This window comes from Ictalurus furcatus, chromosome 28 (genome assembly GCF_023375685.1).
Source record: "Ictalurus furcatus strain D&B chromosome 28, Billie_1.0, whole genome shotgun sequence".
Taxonomy (NCBI): domain Eukaryota; kingdom Metazoa; phylum Chordata; class Actinopteri; order Siluriformes; family Ictaluridae; genus Ictalurus; species Ictalurus furcatus.
Window position 1 is genome coordinate 3,000,988 of NC_071282.1, and position 24,608 is coordinate 3,025,595.

The following is a 24,608-nucleotide window of genomic DNA, read 5'->3' on the forward strand; positions in this document are numbered from 1 at the left end:
CTCAAAATTGAACTCAGGTTTGCTTTGATTAGACATGAGTTAGAAAGGCACACTCCTGTGTGTTAAGGTCTCGTAGTTCACAGTGCATGTCAAGCCAAAAACCAAGCCATTGAGTACAAGGAATTCTTCATAGAGTTCAAGGATCAAATTGCGTTGAGAAATGGATCTGGGCAAGGGTATAATAACAACTTCGAAAGCTTTGGCTGTTCCCAGAATTGCCAAGACAATGCTGGAGTCTCTTGAGTGGCCCTGTCAAAGTCCCAATTTAAAACCCATGGAATATCTGTGGAGAGACCTGAAGATGGCAGTTCACAGACGGTCCCCAGTTTAAGCGCTTAAGAGGATCTGCCAGGAAGAATGTGAGAAACTGCCCAAATCCATGTGTGCCATGCTTGTAGAGACTTACCCAAGAAGACAAGCTGTAATTGCTGCCAAAGTACTGAATAAAGGGTCTGCATACGCATCTAAATGAGCGATCTCAGATTTGGTTTATTATTAAACATTTTGCAAATTTAATACAGTTTCTATTAAATCAATAACACAATAAAATGTGCACAAAACAAACAAACAAACCAAAAAACCTTAAGGGGTGTGAATACTTTCTGAAGTCACTGTATGTGCTGAACTGGAACAGAAAAAGCCTCTGTCCGTGCTGTCTCATCTATAAACAGTTGTCCTGAAGGTAATCTCTGCCTCTCTGGGTAATGCTAATGGTGCCCCCTTCTGGTTTAGAGTAGAGTTGCATGAGAAATACATGGTCGACATAGAAGGGAGATCAGTGGCCTGATCAATAAAGTAACAAATGCAGTTGAAGCAGTTTTCCAATTAAGACACATCAAGACACATGACTGTTCAGTTCATCATATAAAATTTATTTCATGACGATATCAATGCAAATATAGCACTACAGTGATTTCCAAGGTACATCGTATCTTACCATATCAATATATTATGGCACTCATAATATGGCCACCATTTAAGTAGACACGCAAAGCCGACAGCTTCTGTAAACTAGTTTTTTAATCGTTAATTCTACCCCTTCGTTGTAATAAATTGTAACTAGATGATTACTTAGTATATTTTAAGTACAAATTGGGCACAGTTTATTCAGACCGAGACACAGCCCAACCCTTCTCGAAGTTGGAATCCTTTGAGGACTCCCAGCATGCATTGCACCAGCCCTCTTCTTCCTCTGTTGTGATTCTGTTTGACAGAGATTGTACTGACAGTGCCCATCTGGGTCATGTGGTGATTGTCAACGACATTGTGGAACAGTCATGAGAGCACCACGGCGACACCACAATAACACCACAGTAACGTCATGCTGAGACCAGACCTACCTCACGGTAACAACTCGACAGAGCGCTCGTTGTGGGTGGTACGGTGTTACCATGATTGCCAACGATGCCATGGTAACATTAGGAGAACACCATGGTGTAACCACAGTAACACCGTGATGACACTACATTTGCCTCATGATGATACACAAGGACACTGATAGGGTACTCATAGTGGCCAACTAGGTCACATGGTGTTACCATGACTGTCAGAGACACCACAGTAACATCATGAGAACACTATGATGACACCATAGTTGCCTTTCGGTGACACCATAAGGACAGCACAGTAACCTTTCACTAACATCATGGTGTCAATTCAGTAACCTCAAGGTAACACCATGAGACACCACGGTAACTTCTTGGTAATAACATGAGGGTATTCAAAATGGTCATGTGGCACGTGACGAACAGTCATTAGAACACCATGATGACTCACTGTAATCAGCGTAAAAAGTAGTCAAATGGTGTTACCATGATTGACACCATAGAAACATCATGACAAGGCCTTGACGACACCACAATAGCTTTACGGTTACTCCATAACCGCACCAGGGCGACACCATAATGACACCATGAAGACGTGTGACGGCGTTGACGACGCTGCAATGTGACCTTTCCTGTTTCTCAGTAGTGTTGATAAAGTGAAAACTGTACAAGTCGGTGAGAACTGTTTAGAAAGAAACAACAAAGTTCAAAACACAACCACAAGAAGAACGGGAACAAAAAAAACCCCGAAACAACAACAAAAAAAAAATGACCAAACCCCACTTGCGTGCCATAGTACAATCACGGAAAGATCGATAGTTAGACCAAACTCCATCCTACCCTGACCTCAGGAAAATAAATAAATAAATAAATAAAAATAGAGGAACGTCAAATGCAGCAAATTAAAGAAAGAGAAAAGAAAAGAAAAAAACAAGGAAGAGGTATAATATAAGAGAAGTGGTTTACCAGTAGTGAGGAATATATGACAAACTATTTATAACAGCAGTAGTAATTCAGTAGCAGCAAAAGTATTCCAAAATATCCAAACAGTGACCAAACTGGGCTGGTGGTTCCTGTACATAAATAAACAAATCGATTAAAAAAGCAGTAAAAGTAGACCTGTTTAAAGGGACTTGCATAATTCTAGCAGGAGATACTGTATTGTTGTGTCTGCGAACCGTGCCTTTAGTAAGAGGGCTTGCATTTCGACGGGCCAAACCATACGGTACAGTGTAGACAGGTTGCCACAGATAGAACTACTAAATTCCTTTATAAAACAATTAAACACCTTGTACTTTTTATACATCGTATGCTACAGTATACTTGTCGATCACAAGTATGAAAGTGGAAAGAATTGCTACATAATCGATACAGTTTTACATATCTATTTTACAATTTCAAACCCTTTGTGTGTTTGTTTTAGCACACGCCGTGTGTGGGTTTTTCGCAGGGTTGTCGTTTCTGTATTGTGCGGTTAGTTCCAGCATTTCGTTGATTCGTTTTTGAGGAGCGCGATCGTCCAGGCCACACGAATAATAGTTGATCTTGGTTTGCCTCTTTAGTGTCTGATATGAAGGGCAGAGCCTGTGTATGCGTGCGTGTGTGTGTGTGTGTGTGTGTGTGTGTGTAAGTAAGAGTGATGGAACCTTAACCCACCTCAAACAAATCTCTAACCTTAAACAATCCCATACGATTGACACCAATGATGATGCGGTCACTGACATGAAGAGGCAATAAATACTTTAACGTATGTACACGGATTCGCATATGATACAGAGTCATGGATCCATCCGGATAAAGATTCTCCCATCTGATTTCACCATCCTGGAACGAGCAAGATTTCGAGCTATTCGCTGCTCGGGTTAGATTTAGGTCTGGCACTCTGGCAACCCACCTCGCTCGTCCTCCTACGGACCAAAGAAGCCGCTCGAGTAAACGATGGCACGGGCGCTGATGCCAGACACGGAAAATGGCGACGACAATCGATTCGTTTACGAAGATATTCTCAGTCATGAAAGCGCCAAACCATGACTGAACAACCCGAAATGAGATTTCTACGTGGCTAGACCTGATGTTAAGCAATGTTAAGGGAATACGTCAGTGTTTTTCATTGTCATCTCCATTCAAAACACATCTGTATGGTTCCTATATTCACTACTTTTTCGTCAAAATTAAGGGACGCTGCTGAACTCCATCAGTAAACATTTCAAATACGTAACGATCCATCTTCCATAGCGCTTATCCTAGACAGACTAGAGGGACTATACTAGAACTCGGGGCACAAGGTGGGGGACACCCTGGACGGTCTGCGGACCCATCGCAGGGCACAATCACACACATATATTATGGACCATTTGGAAATACCAATCAGTGCATGTCTTTGGACTGGAGGAGGAAACCCCAGAAGCACGGGGCGAACATGGGTGGAGGCAAGACTCAAACCAGCAACCACCGAGGTGTGAGGCTAGCGTACTAACCACTAGCCGTTAAGGCTCTGGGTTACTGATCGGAAGCCACTGTTGGGCCCTTGAGCAAGGCCCTTAACCCTCTCTGCTCCAGGGGGCGCTGTATCACGGCTGACCCTGCGCTCTGACCCCAACGTCCTAACATGCTGGGGTATGCGAAGAAAAGAATTTCACTGTGCTGTAACGTATACGTGATTAATAAATAAAGACTCATTACGAAAGAAACTTGTTCCTGCTTTGAACGCTTGCGCAACAGATGTATGTGTTGCACAGAGATGGCGTCGAAAAACAGCGGCGTATTCCTTTAATAGTCAGCTAGCTTCTATTTCCTGTCACCGTTATCTCGTCGATGACGTAAGAACGCCAAGCGGCGAGACTCTCGCCTGGAACCTCGTCGTTTCACTGCTCCATCACATCCGAGCGGACATGCGCGGTCTTGCCGCTTGGCGTGCGTGATGTGATGAAGCTCTTTCGTGGGAGCGCGCTCTGTGTGAACACGCTCCGGTTACGTTTTCCGGAAGCATAGTGCTACAAAAGTCGATAAGAGCGCGCGAGACTCGTCTAGTTCGGTGTTTAGCTCCTAGGTATGAACAGTCAAGCTGCGACCAGAGACTGGTCCCCTTCACGCTCGATCGAGAATATCAACATAACCAGAAACCCAGCAAATAAGCACTCGTGTACAAACTACGCCAGCACGACACACTTCTATACTTTACAATGCGTGTTTGTGTGTGTGTGTGTGTGTGTGTGTTTTGATTTAGCAGTGTAAGTATGTATTGGTGTGTGTGTGTGTGTGTGTGTGTGTGTGTTTGAAATGTACATTCTGGTGTGTGTGTGTTTGCTTAAGCAGTGTAAGCATGTATTGTTGTGTATGTGTGTGTGTGTGTGTGTGTTTTGATTTAGCAGTGTAAGTATGTATTGGTGTGTGTGTGTGTGTGTGTGTGTTTGCTTAATCAGTGTAAGATGTATTGAGCACGTGTGTGTGTTCGAATGATACCTTCTGGTCCGTATAGGTGTGTGTATTTTTATATTTTTTCTCGAATTTGACTAGTTGCATTTTATTTCTACACACACTGTGTGCTCATCTACAGCATTATCGCTTTCCAGGTCTTTCATATTAGGTCGGTCCTGTCCTTCATATCCACATTCCAGACTCTCTCTCTCTCTCTCTCTCTCTCTCTCACACACACACACACACACACACACACACGTCCCTCTGGAATGTAGAAGCACCCCGCTGCATTTCCATGTCGTCCCTCCATCTTCCTGTCTGGAGAAATTCTCCATCCGTTCAAGAACATAGTATAGAGAGCTCCAAACGTTTGTGTAAGAAGTCCGGTACGTTTATATATATATATATATTTTTTGTTTGTTTGTTTGTTTTTTTGTTGTGTTTTTTTTAAAAGGTTGTAAACTCAGTGTAGTTCTCTTAGTAGTCGCGATGAGGCATGGTAGGTAAAAGAGAGTCCCGACTGAAATGTGTCTCTCTCGTGTGTTTATGTATATACTGTCTTTATATGGCACATAAAATGCTGTGATATTATAACCCCCTCTCCCACCCCACCACCCCCCCTCCAAAAAAAACAAAAAAACAAAATGAAACCCCGCCCCCCCAACCCCCGAAGTATACAATACGAACTCTACATCTTTATAATACACCCGTCTTTTTTCCACACTCGCAGGTTCCTCGCCTGTCCGATCTTATTAACAGTCCCGACTTTCTCTCTTGCAGATATTACACGTACACTCATTTGCCAATTTATTAGGCACACCTATCTTGTATTTACACTTACTTGCCATTTCATCATGTGCACATACCATATAGGGGCATTTTGTAGGAATAAAGTTACTAACTGTAGCAGATCTCTGGCTCAGTGTGTCAGCCTCCCTCTGTCCTGTCCATAGGACATCCAACGAGAAGATGTTTATTCGGGTGGCGGATCTTCTCAGGACAGCGGTGATGTGTGTGTGATGCGGCGTGTTAAGTGTATTAGGCACAGCAGTGTTGTTGGGTTTTGGTGCATAGCAACAAATGGGCTACAGTCAGTAACTGTATATCTTACAAAGTCACGAACGCGAACGTTCAGTACGCACAGGCGGTGGGTTCTAAATGGATGCAAAAAAAAGATGAAGGTATTTCACGGCGTTCTCGTTCGTGACCCGGTGCTGCAAGATCGAGATCCGCAGTGGTTCGAATTAGGCTTGAATTCGGTTTGTTCGAAAATATCACGGCGAGGTGGGAGCAAAAATAAGAAGCGCGCATGCAGGATTATCTCCTTAGCAGGTGCATGTCTTTGAATTGACATTGAATATTTATATTTAATCTAAAAAAAAAAAAAAAGAAGAAAAAAGAATTGGAAAAAGCCATGCCGGCTTTGAGTTTAAATCTGAATACAGATATTTGGAGCGCTAAACATTTAGAGATACACGTAGCCGCGTTGCGTTACACCCCTACATGGTAGGTTTACTTGATAAAATGGGAAGTGAACGTAGACACAAGTTAGGTGTACCTAATAAAGTGGCGCATCAGTGTATCTCAGTCTCTCCAACTCTCTCTTTGTCAGATAGCCGTGTCCCACACTACGGCCTGCGGTCTCTGGCAGGGTGGCGTGCCCGTCTTACGCGGCTCGGGCGTTTTCCTCCAGCTGGGCAGGATGGGCATGCTGTCCTGTTTGCACAGGCTCTTATCTGGCCGCCGGTGGGCTTTGATCTCCTTGCACAGGCACCGCTTCCTCTCGATCACCTCCAGCAGCTTGCCGTCGCGCTGGGTGGCCATGCCCGCTGTGCCTGTGCTGCCTGGTGTGCCGGCGGTGGCGCTGCCTGTGCCTGGCATGGCCTGAGCCTGCACTGCCAGCTGGGCCAGGTGCTGGAACTGCAACTGTAGGTGGTGCTGCTGAAGCTGCTGCAGGTGGAACTGAGCCTGAGCCTGAGTCAAGGTCTGAGCCTGAGCACGAGCCAGAGAGGGGCTGCAGGGCGCCTGAGAGAGAGCGTGCAACTGCAGAGAAAGACAGCGAAGTTAAATATAGGTCGCTGGTTTGCCCGTTATAAACACTTTCCTGAAACTTCCTGTTAGGGGGAAAATAATCGACAAGCACAAATTAATTTAAACCTGAGATTTGCCTTGTAGCAGAACTACTGTCAGACCTGCTGTTTAATGCATCGACACCTTCCGACCAATCAGAATTGAGAATTCAACAGCACTGTGATATAAATAATACTAACCCTAACCCTAATAATAATAATAATAATAATAATGAGCAACGGCAATACTAGGGATGTACCAATCCAAATATTCACTTTCCTGTATATTTTCCATAAACAAGATTTCGGCGACCTTTTGAACATTTGACCTCATGAGCCTTCACACACATCGAGTCGGGTTTAAACGCAACCGAATTCTCGCTGTTTCCCGCACGCAGCCACCAGATGGAGATATTGTACAGCCTCCACCCCCTCCCCCCCATACAACCCCTCCTGCTGCAAGATGGAAGGTCAAATCAGCACACAGTCTGGCTATGCAGCACACACACACACACACACACACACACTGCATCTGCGTCAGCATCTGAGCTTCTGCCAAGAGACGGCGGCACATGAAAAGCAGGAGAGGAGCAAAAAAAGCAGGAAGAGGCAGCAGAATCGTAGCCAAGCAGCCAAAACACCAGGTAGAGCTACTGTAGTACTGTACACACACCCACACATACACATGTACACACACACACACACACACACACACACCCATCAAGTTCTCTTCAGGCAGATGCCAGGTATCAAGGCTAGTTGAAAATAAAAAGGACGGAAGCTTAATAGCCACGTCTATGTTTGATCATCTGTATTTACCATCTGCCTGTTACACCGCAGACACACACACACACACACACACACACACACACACACACACACACACACACACACAAACTCACTACGCCAACATCACTACACACCCTTTCTCTCTGCCTGTTTCTATCTCTTTCTCCCTCTTGCTGCCTGCCTCTTTTTTCCCCCCCAGTCTTTCTCCCTCCCTTCCTATCCCAATGCAGCTCCTGTCTTCCTCTTAGTCTTTCTCTCTGTATGCTTCCCTCGTTCGCTTTGGACTCGGTGAACCCACAGCTGCACACCCGCCACTCGTCTCCTCTGCAGACGCGTTTGGGTGGGGACGCTGGAGAATCAGGAGCTTCTCGTCCTATACCGCCTACTGCGTTCAGCGCTCATTACACCAAATGATGATGATGCCATATACCATAAAACGCCTGGTGCAACGGTGTGATCACACATGCTGCTCAGCGCAGCCTCATCGTGTATTCAGCGTTTATGGGCGAGGTGTAGATAGGAATGATGTCGAATTCTTTCAATCCGATTAGTCGGAAGCTGTTGATCGTCTTTGATAGTAATGCCGGCTGCAAAGGCGAGATCACAGGTAGATATTCACGCGCTTGTTCGAATGCGTTCCGAGCGTTTCCACAGTAACAACCTACACAGGGACTTATATGGAGGGCTGCTCCACATTAACAGATTATTTTGCATTTTTGGAAGGAGTCTCCAGTGTTAGCTTTTTGGAACAGAGGTAAAACTGTCCTTGTACTCGTTTTCGAAAGTCTTCAGGATGGACGTAACTGGGCTTTGTCGTTTCTTAGTAACATGATGCATTTGTTTCATCGTATTAACGTCAAATGCGAGACGACAAAAACAGCCCCATGACGGAATGGCTATTTGTAGCTGCTATAACATAAGTGATAACAAGAAATAACAATTGTTTAAGGATAGTACATACAGTACCATTAAATGTAACTATAAACTATAAAAATGTTGTTCTTTAACAAATGAAAAATCGTCATTGTTGACACCCTTCAATGTTTCCTTTCTTACTCACCGCCTTCTTGAAAGACGATAATCAAGGCAAAAGAGCAGGCAAAACATGTGATGTCTGTGATGGTGACAGAGCAAAAGTTACCTGATTGAGAGCTTCTCTAGCCGGTAGGCTACTCTGTCTCTGAACATCCCCTCCTGCCTGCCTCACTCCAGATGTGGAGGATGACCTTCCGAGCCGGCCAAGCTCTATTAACACACACAAACACACACTCAACAATGTTGTCAAAACTGCACGAACCCTATTTTTTTATTATTATTAATTTTACCTCAGGATCAGCACAACCATGTGCTGAACGTGTTTATAACCCTAGCAATAAAAACCTCACTGTCCGTCTGGTGGAATATTCGGCATGTCTACCGTTTCCTGGTCTGCTTTCCAAAAGTCATAGCAGCTCGAATTCTACTTTCGATATGCACTTGGACCAAGGACTTGTCTGTATTCAAATTCAGCATGTTTCAAACATGACTACCATCAACCTCAAACTCATGCTAGCGCATATAATGGCTGCAATTGCTCACGTTACAGATTAAACGTTCGGCTATTATTTGGTTCTCTGGATAGGGAGAGTTAATACTTATGTAGTAAGATCAAATGACCTCCATTGCGGCAGGCAGGGAAGGTCTGGCATGGCAGGGGCAGTCCTGTGCGAGGCATTACCCTGAAGCCTGGCGGCCCATCCGCCCCCGCTAGACTCTCACTGTGCCCTACTCTTCCCGATGCCCGCACAGGGATCCCAGAAACTCCTCCAGCCCGGCCACTACTCCCAGCGTCCTCTCGGTCTCTTCTTAACAGAGCATCAGTACTGCCATTCCACACATGGCCTTCTTCTTCTACAGACCGAGAGGAAAGACTGTGTTACTTTGGTCAGCTTATGGTAGTTTACATTAAAGCAAGGATGGTATGTTAGGTCATTCATGGCTAATGGCAGAAGCTGTACTAGCATACTCTGCAGAAACCCACCCCCAATCCGCCCCCTTCTCCACAAACACCCTCCCACCTCACATTTATATGGGGAGCCCAGGAATCACCAACTTAGGTGTTGGCTCTGGGAAAATCCTAAAATGCGCAGTGTTGAGGCTACAGTCCTCCTGGATTATAGTGTGGCACCCCTGCTGTTAATACTGACACAATTTTCCCCTTCTTCTCCCTCCCTCTCCTTCACACTCTGTCTGGAGTGGAGTTTTCATTTGCCTGATATTATACAATTTGTGAGTTTGTGCACAAAAAGTCACTGGAAAGCAGATATATTTTTTTTAAAAAGTATGAAGTGTAAAAGTTGGTTATTTTAAAAAGTTAATTTCGTTCACTTTAATTACTCATGTTGCTCCTCTTCATTATATCAGCAACAGCATTTGAAGGTGCAGCATGGTCCATATATAATTTCTGGCAGTTGGATGCTTTTGGATGAAAATATACTATCTAAATGCATCCGTTTTCTATTTTCTCCCTTGACCTTTCTCCCTCTCCCTGTTTCCATTCCTCCCAGATGTCTTCCTCTGACCCTTGCTTCCCTCATGTCTCTCCCACTCTATTCTCTCTCGACTGTACTACTCCACCTTCCCCTCCCACTCCACCCAGTCTCTTACTCTCTGTCTCTCTGCTGCCATGGCTGAAGGACAGCTTCCTGTGCATGGGCCAATACGCCTGATCATCAGTGAAGCCGAGACCACACCCGCTGGCATCCCAGGGCAAGAACCCAGCCTTGGCATGTGAGACGTGGGTGCTCCCTGCCTTGGTACTACTCTCTGGCTGCAGGGAGGGCATTGGTGTGCCAGCACGCAGGCTGTCATAGGCTGGAGGCCGACGGAATCCTGCGGATGGGTATGTCCAGAGCAGGGGGCTGTCTGCAGGCGGGGGCTTATAGGCAGGGAGATGTGTGTGAGGAGTGTGTGATCGGTGAAATGAGCGAGATGGAGGCCTCTGTGACGCTGAGGATGTGGACGGCGTCCCTGATGACGTGGATGAAGACAGTGACGCTGGAGGAAGGCTAGTGGTTGTGGTGGCAGCAGTAGAGGCAGCCATGTCAACCTGGCTGGATGACTGTGTGACTGGCGTGTCTCTCTCTCTGTCTCGATCCCTCTCTCTGTCTCGATCCCTCTCTCGGTCCCGGTCTCTCTCTCTCTCTCGCTCCCTTTCCCTCTCAGCTTTGTCTGACTTCAGCAGAAAACTTACTGACTTGCCCTCTTTGGCCTGTGTCTGAGTTTGCGTCGAGGACTGCGAGGTACCCTGTGAGGCCTTACTTGACTCTTTCTCAGGTTTGCGATAGTGGTGGTAGTGTGAGGGCCGGTGGTGTGGGTGGTGATGGTGATGGTGGTGTGAGTATGGTGAGGAAGATTTTGAGGATGGAGGCAAAGGTGTCGAGTGGCTCCGGGCTCGAAGGCCTGGCGCTGGTCCTTCCTTCCTCTCCTTTTCCTTGTCTCCACCTGTTGCTTCCTTTGAAGCAGACGTGCCAATGGTGGGTGGCAGGCTGGCTGGTGATGGGCTGCTGGAGGAACCCAGCTTGGCAGAGCCACTCTTTGGGGGCGGGAAAGCCAACAGAGGTGGCTTGTGCTGAAGCAAGTTGGGGAAAGGTGCTGGGATCTTACTGGAGCCAATCTCTGACTCTGATTTGGTGCCTGGTAAGAGGAAGGGGGTAGGGGCTCGAGGAGGGTGTGGTGAGGATGAGAGAGGCTGAGGTACAGGTGTGGAAGAGGCAGAGCAGGAAGATGAAGGTAAGGGCGAAGAGTGAGAGATGGAGACGGCAGATTTATGCTTAGAAGATGGCAAAGGGCAGGAGGGCGAGGAGGACGAGGGCCGAGGGAGAGAAGAAGATGTGGAGGAAGAAGAGACAGAGGAGGACGTGTAGGATTTTGACGACTTGGCACGCTCGTGTTTGGGTGGGAGGCGTCGCTGGTGTGCATCATCAGCCACTGGGTACTTCATCTCCTCATAGATAGCCTCCTCGCCTGGATCTGAGTCGGAGTCAGGTGTTGTGGCTGAGGGTGTTGGCACACCGGGCGTCTCTCGGGTGAACACTTGGCCCACCATCTCAATGTATACCGGCTCATCGTCACCGGTGCTTTCAGCACTCTGGAATGGCAGAGGTGTAGCTGGGGGCGGAAGCCGAGGGGGTGGAGCATCAAAGGACAGTTGGGTGCTCGGGCTCCGTTTGGGCTTCTGGGGAGGCACCTTCCTGCCCAGTAAGTCACCGGAGTCTGATTTCTTCATTGCTAGAGAGAGAGAGAGAGAGAGAGAGAGAGAGAGAGAGAGAGAGAGAGAGAGAGAGAAGGTGTTATTAGAAGAAGATCTTATTTGAACAACTCATAAGCCGTGCGTTCAGCTATACTAATTCTGAGGCTGATTCCGAGTTTCTTCATGTTTGCTGACTTTACCACTTCATTAGCAGCCTGTCAAAGAATGAAAATGAGTCAAAGCACAAATCTATCTACTTTTTCTTTAAAAATGTCAAACACTCCACTCTCTTTAGAAAATAACACTCTCATTAGAAACTCACTTTAAGAAGCTCCACAGTGAAGTTCAATAATAAAAGATGGTGCTTTTTTTGATTTTGTTGGCTTTCTCTTTGCTTTCTTTGCTAACTTTGATTGACTTTCTGGATTGAGGATTTATAGTAGTACCTTTTGAGATGAATATATCAGAGGGTAGGACGGGTCTCGAATCTTGTCAGTGTCTTTCTTTGCTTCTTATGCTTTCTTTGTTTTGACCATGAGAATCTTTTAGGCATGTTTCCACCAGAGGAACCAAGACCAAGGCAAATTATGATATATGATAAACCAGTATTGTTTTTACCACAGCAACCAGGTTTGAATTTTGCTTCTGGAACCCTTTTATTTCCTGCTAAGGTATAATGATAATGAGTCTTTTATTCTTCTATTGGGCACGTATACATTACAGCATTGTGAAATTCTTTTCTTCGCATACCCCAGCATTTCAGGAAGTTGGGGTCAGAGCACAGGGTACAGCGCCCCTGGAGCAAAGAGGGTTAAGGGCCTTGCTCAAGGGCCCAACAGTGGCTTGAACCCCAGACCTTCCAATCAGTAATCCAGAGCCTTAACTGCTAAGCCACCACTGCTCCCCCCTAAGGGATAGGTTGTTTTATATTGGACCAGGAAGGTCTCGGCTGGTGCTTGTTGTCTTATTGGTTAAATGCAAGCATTACAGAATGATCATCCTGTCTACCCGCCATTTTGAAAACAACAACAACTGCACTTGCTATAGCCAGTTTTATATCAGGCGCAACATGACTAGCATAGAGGAATGGTTCCGCAGTGCTGTATGCGTTTGGATTTTATTCTGCTAGTGGCAAGTCACTTGCAACAAATGGCTTTGAAAATTGACTTTGAACCTTGAAACTATGCTAAAAAATCAAGCTAAAAATTGACACTTAATGTCAACGTCATATTTGTGTTAACAAGCTAAATAAGGCTAAACAATAAAGAACTTCATGTTCACTGTGTTGCTGAACTTTTACCTCACGCTAAATGTAAACATCTGGAATTTGCATCAGTTTTGCATAAAACAAAAACAAGGACTTTCCCAGGAACGACGCAAAATTTAAAAAAACAAAAACAAAACAGCCACACACTCAAGCACTCACCATTCTTCTTCTCAGGGTGTTTGGGTGGGTGCTGGGGTGGCGGAGGAGGAGGGGCGTCAGGTGGTGCGTGCCCACCACGGACCGGGTGCTCCTGCTGCGGCGTAGAGCTGAGGCGGGTACTCGGGTGACGTTTGGGCTTAGCCGGGGGGCATCGTCCGGTCAGAGAGGGCATCTGAGCGTCTGAGTCGGGGTCGTCGCCATTTTCGAGGCCCTCTCCCTCGCCGGTGCCCACGGCATGGCATGACTGAGAGCGTGGCGCCATGGCGGCAGCGCAGGAATGCGGCGAGAGGTCCTGAGAAGCGGGCATTGTCATGAAGCCCATGCGGAAATGCCGGCGGAACGATGCCAGGTCACGCACCTTCCCTACCGTCGCCGAGGAGGCATCTTTACAGCTGTAGGAAGAAACCAAAATACATCACGATGCAATTGCCGCAATGTTGCTACTGCGATTTAGTTTCCGTAGGAATCATTACGCGTTATTATTCTTAACGCGGTGTCAGGAAGAGGGGAAATATTTCTCTCACTAACGGTCAGATCCGATAAACGTCGCCATCATTTACACTATCACTTTTCCACACTCCGTCCCTCATTCCCTACTCTCGCACCTAAAACGCGCTTTAAATATTTCACGGTCAATTTCATTTTGGACTCTGTGTTCTCTCTTTCTCTCTCTCACACACACACACGGCATGTGTATTGTAATCTCCAGTTTACCGACAGCATGATAAGAACAAGCTGTGCACCCTAGTCTGTGAGAAATACACCCCAGTCCTCGTTGTTCTTCTCCACACATTTGCATCTCTCCATTTCCCTCCTTTATTCTGCTCTCTTATCCTCTCATCCACTCACTCTTCTCTTTTATCTTTATCCACCCATTCTCCTCTCTTATCCTTTCATCCTTCCAGGTTCTCTATTGTCCTCTCATCCATAAGTTTCTCTCTCTCATATCCTTTCATCCGCTAGTTCCCCCCCCGCCCCCTCCCTCTCTCATCCACTTGTTTTTTTTCCCCCCCTCTCATCCACCCTTTCCCCCTCCCTAATCCCCTCATCCTTCTAGTTTCTCTCTCTTTTCCTCTTGGCACGTCCATTCACCTCCCTTATCCATTCATCCTTCTAGATTCTCTTTTTTTTTCCCCTCTCATCCATTCTTCCTTCCATCCTTCTATTGCTCAGTTCTGTCCATCCTTCTTTTTCTCTCTGCATGTCCCCCTCTTCCCTCCATCTTTCCCTGCAGCAAACTCCTTTCCTCACAAACACCGGCCCCATCTGTTACCACGGCAACTAGACCGCCGTTTGGTTGTTGTTTACCAATATTTTTTTTTCCCAAACATATAATTCCATGTACACATTGTCTGGCATGTACACACACACACACACACACGCACACACACACAGCCAAATGTTGCCTGTCTGGCTTGTTAGGTGTGGCACAGCAGCATATTGGCAAGGCGACATGCTTTCATCAATGGAACATGCAGACACACACACACACACACACACACCCAGAGGGCACAAGTGATAATGTTCACTCACATTCTCATAAAGCATTTTCGTATTTTTTTCAACGGGTGTGTCATTTTTTTTTGGATTATCTTTTTCTTTCCTTTTCTGCTACAGCCGTCCATTTTGACAAGTGTGTGTCTTTATTCAGAAATCACCCATTCTTTTTCTGTCTTCATTCTCAATTTCATCCTCCCTCTCCCTCTCCCTCTCTCTCTCTCTCTCTTTCTCTCTCTCTCTCTGACTTTGGCAAATATCGGGTGCATGAAGCCCAGATGGGCACAGTCTTCAAACACTGACATTACTTTGTGTGTGTATGTATGTGTGTGTGTGTGTGTGTGTGTGTGTGTGTGTATGTGTGTGTGACATGTGCTGCAGCCTCTCTGCCTACACACACACACACACACACACACACACACACAGTGGAACCTGTCAATACACAGGCAACATAGACGGTCCCGCTTCAGGCGACCATGCAACGGTACACAAACATTACTGGCACCAGACACACACTCCACTCAGTCATATTTAGAAACACACACACATTCACACACTTCCCCAAATGAGGGACACCAAACTGGTGTGTGCTCTGTTTTTGTGTGTGTGTGTGTGACATTTCTTACAAGCTGCTCCTGAAATAAACCCAGTAAAGCAACGTAACATTGTGTAAATTTGGACTGTGTCTCTTCCTCTCCTCTTGGCACCTTATAGTAGTGCTTGTGTGTGTGTGTGTGTGTGTGTGTTTTATCTGTGATCTGCAGTGGGTCAGACTGACTTCCCACCACAGTTAATGCTTTCCCACCAACACACTGCCTTATTTTCGAGCATGCTGCGCTTTTCCGTAGCTCAAAAAGCCAGTTCTCAGCTGGCAAAATGAGTTTCGTTTCATTTCAGGCAGCACACAGCTGATAAAAACAGGGAGACCGAGCTGAGAAAAGGAAAATAGGATATGAGGAGGTGACTCAAGAAACTCGGGCTATTTCCTTTACTGACAGTTGTGAACGATGTGGAATGGTTGACGATTGTTGTTTTAAAGTCAGCAGAATTGATTTCTCATGAATGAATTGACGGTCCATAAGAATGACATAAATGCAGTATAAAAGAGGAGAGAACAGATTCCTGAGAGACGGATGAATGGGAAGAGGTGTGTGGATGGATGGATGGATGGATGGATGGATGTTGGAGAGGAGCAAATAGGAATGGACGGATGGATGGATGAACTAATGGATTGACTGATTAATAGATGGATAAAGGTATGGAGGGAAGAGCGATGGATGGAGAATTACATGAATGGAGGGAAAACGGATGTATGGATGGATTGATGGGTTAGGGGGAGTGAGGAGGGACCGTTGGATGGATGGGTAGAGGGATAAATGGATGGATAGATGAAATGATGGATGGATAGAGGGCATGGATGGATAAATGTATAGGGAGAAAATAGGGATGGATGGATGAGGAGAAAATAAGGATGGAAGGAAGGAGGAGAGATAAGAGTGAAAGATGCATGGGTTGATGGATGTATAGAAAGATAGCTAGATGGATTGATTTATTAATAGATGGATACATGAATGGAGGGAAGAACATTGATGGATGAATGCATGGATGGATGGATGGATGGATGGAGGGGAGATAAGAGTGAAGGATGGATGGGTTGATGGGTTGTATAGAAAGATAGATAGATGGATTGATTTATTAATAGAATGGAAAGAAGGAAAGAAAACTGATGGATTAATACATGGATGGATGGATGGATGGATGGATGGAGGAGAGATAAGAGTGAAGGATGGATGGGTTGATGGATAGATAGATGGACTGATTGATTAACAGATGGATACAGGAATGGAGGGAAGAACTTTGATGGATGAATACATGGATGGATGGATGGAGAGAGGGATGGGGAGAAAATAGAGATGGATGGACGAGGCCAAAATAAGGATGGATGGATGGATGGATGGAGGGGAGATAAGAGTGAAGGATGGATAGGTTGATGGATGGCTAGAAAGATAGATAGATGGATTGACTGATTGATTAATAGATGGATACATGAATGGAGGGAAGAGAAATTGATGGATGAATACATGAATGGAGGGAAGATGGATGGATGGGTGGATGGATGGAGAGATGGACGAATCAACCGATGGGCCAATTAATCAATCAATCAAACGATTCATGGGCAGACGCATGAATGGATGGAAGATGGATTAATGAATGGATGGGAGGATTGATGGATGGGTTAACGGCAGGGAAGAAGGATAAATAGTTACATGGGTAAATGGATGGATGAATGGATGGACAGATGGATGGGGTAGAAATAAAGAGTGATGGATGAACTGATAGATCGATCAATAAATGGATGGATACCTGAATGGAGGGAAGAGGGATGGAGGGATGAATACATGAATGAATGGGATTTAATTGTTTAAATCTACATATGATGAACGAGGGCAGAATGACTGGAGGACTGGAAGTGAGAGACAGATAGAGAGATACAGTAGATAAATGAATAGATGGCTGGACAGAAGGAAAGGTGGACGGATGTACAACTATAGGGATGGATGAATGGACCAAATGGTGCTGTTTAAATTCAGCAGCCGGACTGAGGAGGATGGAATGACTGAGTGGAGGAGGAGTGGGAGGATGAGAGAACGAGTGAACAGCCTGTTTCCTGTAGTGTGTGTGTGTGTGTGTGTGTGTGTACTAGAGAGAGGAAAGGGTAGTGTGTGCTTGTATAAGGGGATACCAGGCCTATGCATTTGTGTGTGTGGTGTAATTGTGGAGTGGGTAAGACAGAGAGTATGTGTGAGAAGATGCTGTGCTCCCAAGCATGCATCAAAGAGCTCATTTAGGAGTTTACTTTGTGAGTCGAGCGCATATGTGTGTGTGTGTGTGTGTGTGTGTGTGTGTGTGTGTGTGTGTGTGTGTGTGTGGTTTAACCAGAGGCAGCTAAAAGCAGGCCTGTTTTTTGAGGTCAGGATAGGATGTGAGCTCTCTATGTGTCATGAATCCAGAACATCTCCCACACACGGCCCTTACACACACACACACACACACTCAAACAGTGTAGAAGTCAACAGCAGAATTAAAACTATCCATCACTTAATGCTGATCTTCGTCTATAAGCGTTAGTTTAACTAGATTTACTCGGTCTGTGTGTGTATGTGTGTGTGTGTGTGTGTGTGTGTGTGTGTCGATGTGAAATCACACAACACTAACAAACAACCACTAACCAACCTATAAATCTCAATCTTAAATCAGAAAATTGCTAGCTGCTCATCTGCACATGACTACACTAGATCTGACTAGCCCACAGCTAGCAATACTAGACTAGCTAACTAGTTAAGTAACTGGTCCATGTGGACTGTTTCCTGCGTCGAAACATCGGACACTTGTCATAATGACGTTCATTTGTGAACGTACGGTAACTTGTGAAGTGGATTTTAAAGCAATTCATGAGCAATTTGTGAGGGGAGGGGAAAAAACAAACAAACTGGCTAGGAAAGCTAACCCGGATTTTTCCATTGCTAACAAAACACTTTAAATCCCTTTGTCATTTGACCTCACCAGCAACCCTAAACGTTTGTTATCCAAATCGACTCCTGCTAATAGTCATTTCCTGTCTGAATCCTGCTCAGAGTGAGAAGAACTAGTAAACTTTTCTTAGTGAAAGTCCAGTTGATGGCTAGCTGCTTTGGGTGAGTACTTACGCAAGGCACTGTAACACTTGTGCTTGTAAAGATTGTGTGTAAGACACTATGTGTGTGTGTGTGTGTGTATGCGAACACAAGCATTTTGTGTGCGTACGTGAGAGTATTTGTGATCTACTGGGACACCAGAGGGCCAGATTGTCCCTGGAATATAGGCCATACTCCTACACTTTCTTCTCTCGCTATCTGTCCTGCGTGGAAGGAGGATAGAACTCGTGTGAAATGTGAAAGGCGATCTCTCTTTCTAAGCCCCCGCCTTCTCTCGCTGGATTTATTCAAAAAAAAAATTTTTTTGTTGCACTTTTCACCTCTTCTTGCCCTCCTGATCGCGGTGTCTCCAGTCCAGTCGACTCTTGCGGTACAGCAGGTTCATGTCGCCACGGAGAGGCGCCTCCTCACAGCCAATCACAGCGCAGTGCAACCGCTGGCCCCGCCTTTCTATGTCACGCAGGAAATGCTCCACCGCCACATCCTGGGCAGAGCCAGAGTTCATGGTATAGAAGACCAATGATAGGCACTGGAGGGGGTGGGGGTGATGAGGGGGAGGCGGGGTGGAGTGTTACGTGCCACTTGCCCCACCTCAGTTACCTGTTACAGAGACAAAAGATATTAAAGAATTAGTTTAGGATCTGAACATTGCTTGTTTACCTTTGCATTCGAGCTATGAGGGTTAAGAAAAAGTAAGGGAAGCATTTCGGCGGCGGACTGGTAGATCGCTTTTAAATTCTCAATTCTGATCGGTCAGATTTGCATGGCAAATCACAGGCTTATATTAATGCTGTCGTTCTAACATGAGCCCCAGACATGTCTCGGCTGATCACCTACATGTACGTTACAATTATGTACATTTATTAATTTTTTTTTGTCAGAATATATATGAAAGTATGCAAAAACTCCACATACAAACTGGTAGCAGATCAGAGGCGTAAGTATTATGCCGTCAGAGATCTCCAGTTCCGAGGATGATAAAACGATGATTAGTGCCTTTGCATAACCATTATTCTCACAGGAAGTCAACACATCATGTGATTAGTCATTCGTTATGTACCGTGATCCGGAGTCCAATTTGAATGTGTGCATGGATCAGAATCGGAGCTGTTTTATTAGCCAAATGTTCACATATGAGAAATTTGCTATGGTGAGTGGGTTTTATATATATAAAAAGACATATATGACGTATTAGCACTCTTTAACCACAGGTAATAAATAGCTTGGAGTCAGTCAATCTGAATTCTCTGTAGAGCTTCGAAATCGATATGATTAGTAAGAGACACTGCGTAGGGGGAAAAAAAAAAAATACTCCTCCTTTGTCTTGTGGTCTCGCGCCGAATCATCCTGGAGCGTTTCCTAAAAGGGGAGGCTCGGAAGCTGTGTAAGAAAGGTCAGCAGTCATCGTGCTGGAATATTACACAATGCAATTTCGAACTTTTTTCCTGAGCATCGAGGACACGTAGGTAGCATCGCTGAATGAAGCCAACTTGTGAGTCACCGAACGTTCTCCAGTGAGGTGCTGAACAGTAGGGCCTCATTCACCCACGCAGAAGCCGAACAGCTTTGAGCACCATCGGTAACCTTAAACTTGGTAAGGGACCAAAAAAAACCCGACCCAACAGCGAGCGGACCAGTACGTGCCAAACTATACCATGCACATGAAATTCAGAGGCGTTGTGTTGCTCATACAGTAGCAATGTACATAATTCAGACAGGCTCCGATAGCGTAGCATGCTCACCATTATCTAAACCACTGCCTTCCACTGTCTTCAGGAAGGTAGATCTCCACAAACAGGATCGGTGAGCACTGATCTAAACAATACTGCTTTAGAAGCTCAGAGTTTATGCTAGATAAAATAAAATATAGTTATAAAATATCTAGCTTAATAAAGAATCGACAGTATAGTGACTAATACTGCAGTGTCACAGCTTGGTTACTTCTAATCATTTTTACATGGAAGGATGCCACAGCTGGATCCGAGATCACAGACATCGCTGTTCCATCACTATAATGCAGTCTCCATCTCCATTATCAGTGTTCTTTAGCACTATGCTTATCAATACCTCCATAATTATTGCTCTGCATTGCCATTTACATCATTAACACGTCATATTTCAAGCATCGGTGCTGTATATTTGCATCATCCTCTGCCAGTGATTCTCTGACAGTTCCTGATCACTAGATTACAACCTTAAATGCTAAGGCACTCACTTAAACCATGGGATCCTGACTAGCGCTATTGCTCTATCTATATCCTCATTTCTAACACTGCTGCTCTACATCTCCATCACTATTGCACTGTATCCTTATCTCCATCATTGCTGCTCTACAGCTCCATATCTCCATCTGCCAGCATCTCCATCACTATTCTAAATCTCCCTAATTGCTTTATATCTCCATCTCCAGCTCTATCAGAGAGATGCTAACGTCTACCTTGTATCTCTGCCCTTACTCTCGTATTCACTTACTCCCTGCCTGACTGCCTTTCTCTCTGTCTCTCTCCATCTCTCTCTTTAAAAAGAAGAATATCTGAGCAAGCAGGGCAGGCTGTAGGTTTCCCGGGCTGCCCTCGCTGCGCCTGTCTGAATCTGTAGTTCCTAATGTGGCCTGTCACTTAGAGCTCACACAGAGAGAGAGAGTGAGTGAGTGAGAGAGAGAGAGAGAGAGAGAGAGAGAGAGAGAGAGAGAGAGAGAGAGAGAGAGAGAGAGAGAGCGAGCCTTGTTGTGAGGCAGATATGCTACAGAGTGCGAAGAGTTTGAGCACAAACTAGTGAAAGCAAGAGCTCTGATTGGCTGAGAAGGACACTGCTGTCAGCTGCTGTGCTATTCTGGAAGGGGGGGGGGTGGTTGTAAGACCAGAGAGTTGCTGATTGTGTGTGAAAATGTGTGCATACATAAACTCTGGAGGAGATATGTATAGCCACCATTGTTGTTCCACCACTAAAGCAGTAAGAGGGGGAAAAAATATATGTACATGGCTCATTAAAATGGCTTCTATAAGTCAAAATACTGAAAACTGGGTCAGATCAGAGACGCGACCAGGACAGAACGCAATACTACAACGCTACTCTACCAAATACACAAGTCTGTACCAAATACAAAGGCTCTACTGTTAATACTAGATATAAAAATCTGCTAATATTGATCCAAAAAACATTCATTTTTCTTTTTAGCATAAAAGAATAAAGCACATTTACTGGCACCTTTCAATACAATATCTCGTATACGTTTGTCTAACAGTGAGTTTTTTGTTATATATTGATGTGACTAAATACAAAAGTACACTTTATATATTTTTATAAAGTTTTAGAAAGCTTGGCAGAAATTTGGTTGAGACTAGAGATGGGCATCGGGATGGGGATCCTGACTGAAGGATGCAAGAAAAAAGTTGCACAAGCAAATGGGTTTAAAAACCCCCCAACAACTTTCATTCAGGTGTGTGAGCAGTCCGAGATGAAGCTCGTAGTACAGAAAAAAACCCCCACATTGTACATTAAAATGAATGTAATTCATTTATAGCTTGCATTCCTTCATCCTTAGCTCCAGCGTGGTCAGGGTTGTGGTGTTTTGAATTAGGCTACTAGATCTGTTTATATTTTGAGAGTATTATTCCACCAATGTCAAGATAAAACAAGCTATAACATGTCCTGGTGCTATACCTTATCCGTGATGCTAAGACTGCCTATATAACCATTTCTCTTTTATACCAAAGCGTCCTGAGCTGCATGGCTGAATACTATTTCAGTCTGACATAATAACTGCACTAACAAAATCGTGGAGATCTACTACTCTACCAAAAACGGAAATCCACTATTCTACCAAGCATAGAGATCTACTATTCTACCAATCATAGAGATCCACTACTCTACCAAAAACGGAAATCCACTAATCTACCAAGCATAGAGATCTACTACTCTACCAAACATAGAGATCTACTACTCTACCAAACATAGAGATCTACTACTCTACCAAACATAGAGATCAACTACTCTACCAAACATAGAAATCAACTACTCTACCAAACATAGAGATCAACTACTTTACCAAGCATGGAGATCTACTACTCGACCAAACATAGAGATCTACTACTCTACCAAACATAGAGATCTACTACTCTACCAAACATAGAGATCTACTACTCTACCAAGCATGGAGATCTACTACTCGACCAAACATAGAGATCTACTACTCTACCAAACATAGAGATCTACTACTCGACCAAACATAGAGATCTACTACTCTACCAAGCATGGAGATCTACTACTTTACCAAGCATGGAGATCTACTACTCGACCAAACATAGAGATCTACTACTCTACCAAACATAGAGATCTACTACTCTAACAAACATAGAGATCAACTACTCTACCAAACATAGAGATCTACTACTCTACCAAACATAGAGATCTACTACTCTACCAAACATAGAGATCTACTACTCTACCAAGCATGGAGATCTACTACTCGACCAAACATAGAGATCTACTACTCTACCAAACATAGAGATCTACTACTCTACCAAACCTAGAGATCTACTACTCTACCAAACATAGAGATCAACTACTTTACCAAGCATGGAGATCTACTACTCGACCAAACATAGAGATCTACTACTCTACCAAACATAGAGATCTACTACTCTACCAAACATAAAGATCAACTACTCTACCAATCATAGAAATCAACTACTTTACCAAGCATAGAGATCAACTACTCTACCAAACATAGAGATCAACTACTCTACCAAACATAGAGATCAACTACTCTACCAAACATAGAGATCAACTACTTTACCAAGCATGGAGATGTACTACTCGACCAAACATAGAGATCTACTACTCTACCAAACATAGAGATCTACTACTCTACCAAACATAGAGATCTACTACTCTACCAAACATAAAGATCAACTACTCTACCAATCATAGAAATCAACTACTTTACCAAGCATAGAGATCAACTACTCTACCAAACATAGAGATCAACTACTCTACCAAACATAGAGATCAACTACTTTACCAAGCATGGAGATGTACTACTCGACCAAACATAGAGATCTACTACTCTACCAAACATAGAGATCTACTACTCTACCAAACATAGAGATCAACTACTCTACCAAACATAGAGAACAACTTTTCTACCAAAGATGGAGATCTACTCCTCTACCAAACACAGAGATCCACTACTTTACCAAATATACAGGCCTACTATTCTACCAAACACAGAGATCCACTACTCTAGCAAACACAGAGATCCACTACTCTAGCAACACTGAGATCTACTACTACTCTACCAAACACAGAGAACAACTATTCTACCAACCATGGAGATCCACTATTCTCCAAACATGGAGATCCACTATTCTCCAAACATGGAGATCCAACGCTCTCTTAAAACACAGAGATCTACTACTCTCCCAATCATGGAGATCTACCACTCTACCCAACATACCGATCTACTACTTTACCCAACTCAGAGATCCACTATTCTACACGACATAGAGATCCACTCCTCTAAAAAACATGGAGAACTACTCTACCCAACATAGCGATCTTCTACTCTACCAAGCTTGAAGACCCATTCAATTCAATTGAACATTACAATCTACTACTCTATTACTGTTCCAAAGACAGCAACTCAACAGGACTAGGCAGCGAATAAATCTTGGGGTCCTTGCAACTCATCTGTTTTTTTTTTTTTTTGCTGTTGTTGATGGTTTTAGATCTATATATCACCAAGCGTATGGATAACCTGAGCCAGTCAGTCCACGCTACCATGCTAACATTTAGTCAGTCCAAAACGTACAAATATGTTACCATGCTAAACATATTAAACTGTCCTCATAAGTGCTAGAAGCAGTTATAGTTGACCATAGAGTTGACTCGTAAGATGTAATGTACATTGGTTAGCCTGATGCCTATGCAAATCGTTTGATTGTTTGTTGATGTTTCCTGAAGACTACTACTCTCCGTAGCCATTCACATCCTCTCTCTGCACCATTCTCAGTACATCAGTGCTGCATTCAGCCACACTGTGTTCATCTACTATTCTTCCTTGGAGCAGACAACTCAGCAATTACAGTTATGCGGAGTGCAATTATAGAGACAGGGCAGACACCAACACACACCCTCACACACACACACACACACACA

At 44.5% G+C, this 24,608-nt stretch overlaps 1 protein-coding gene across 1 annotated transcript in view; it reads right to left on the minus strand.

The window, feature by feature from the left end:
* Positions 1-5,058: 5,058 nt before the first annotated feature.
* Positions 5,059-24,608, minus strand: part of LOC128603426 (neuronal tyrosine-phosphorylated phosphoinositide-3-kinase adapter 1) — a 36,448-nt gene continuing 16,898 nt past the window's right edge. The window contains exons 2-7 of the mRNA XM_053617839.1: positions 18,770-19,049; positions 13,258-13,649; positions 10,247-11,869; positions 9,257-9,490; positions 8,742-8,845; positions 5,059-6,785 (exon numbers count right to left, since the gene is read on the minus strand). Of these exons, the coding sequence (XP_053473814.1) occupies positions 6,351-6,785; positions 8,742-8,845; positions 9,257-9,490; positions 10,247-11,869; positions 13,258-13,649; positions 18,770-18,954 (2,973 nt within the window). The 5' untranslated portion in view covers positions 18,955-19,049 and the 3' untranslated portion in view covers positions 5,059-6,350. The remainder of the gene's footprint in view (positions 6,786-8,741; positions 8,846-9,256; positions 9,491-10,246; positions 11,870-13,257; positions 13,650-18,769; positions 19,050-24,608) is intronic.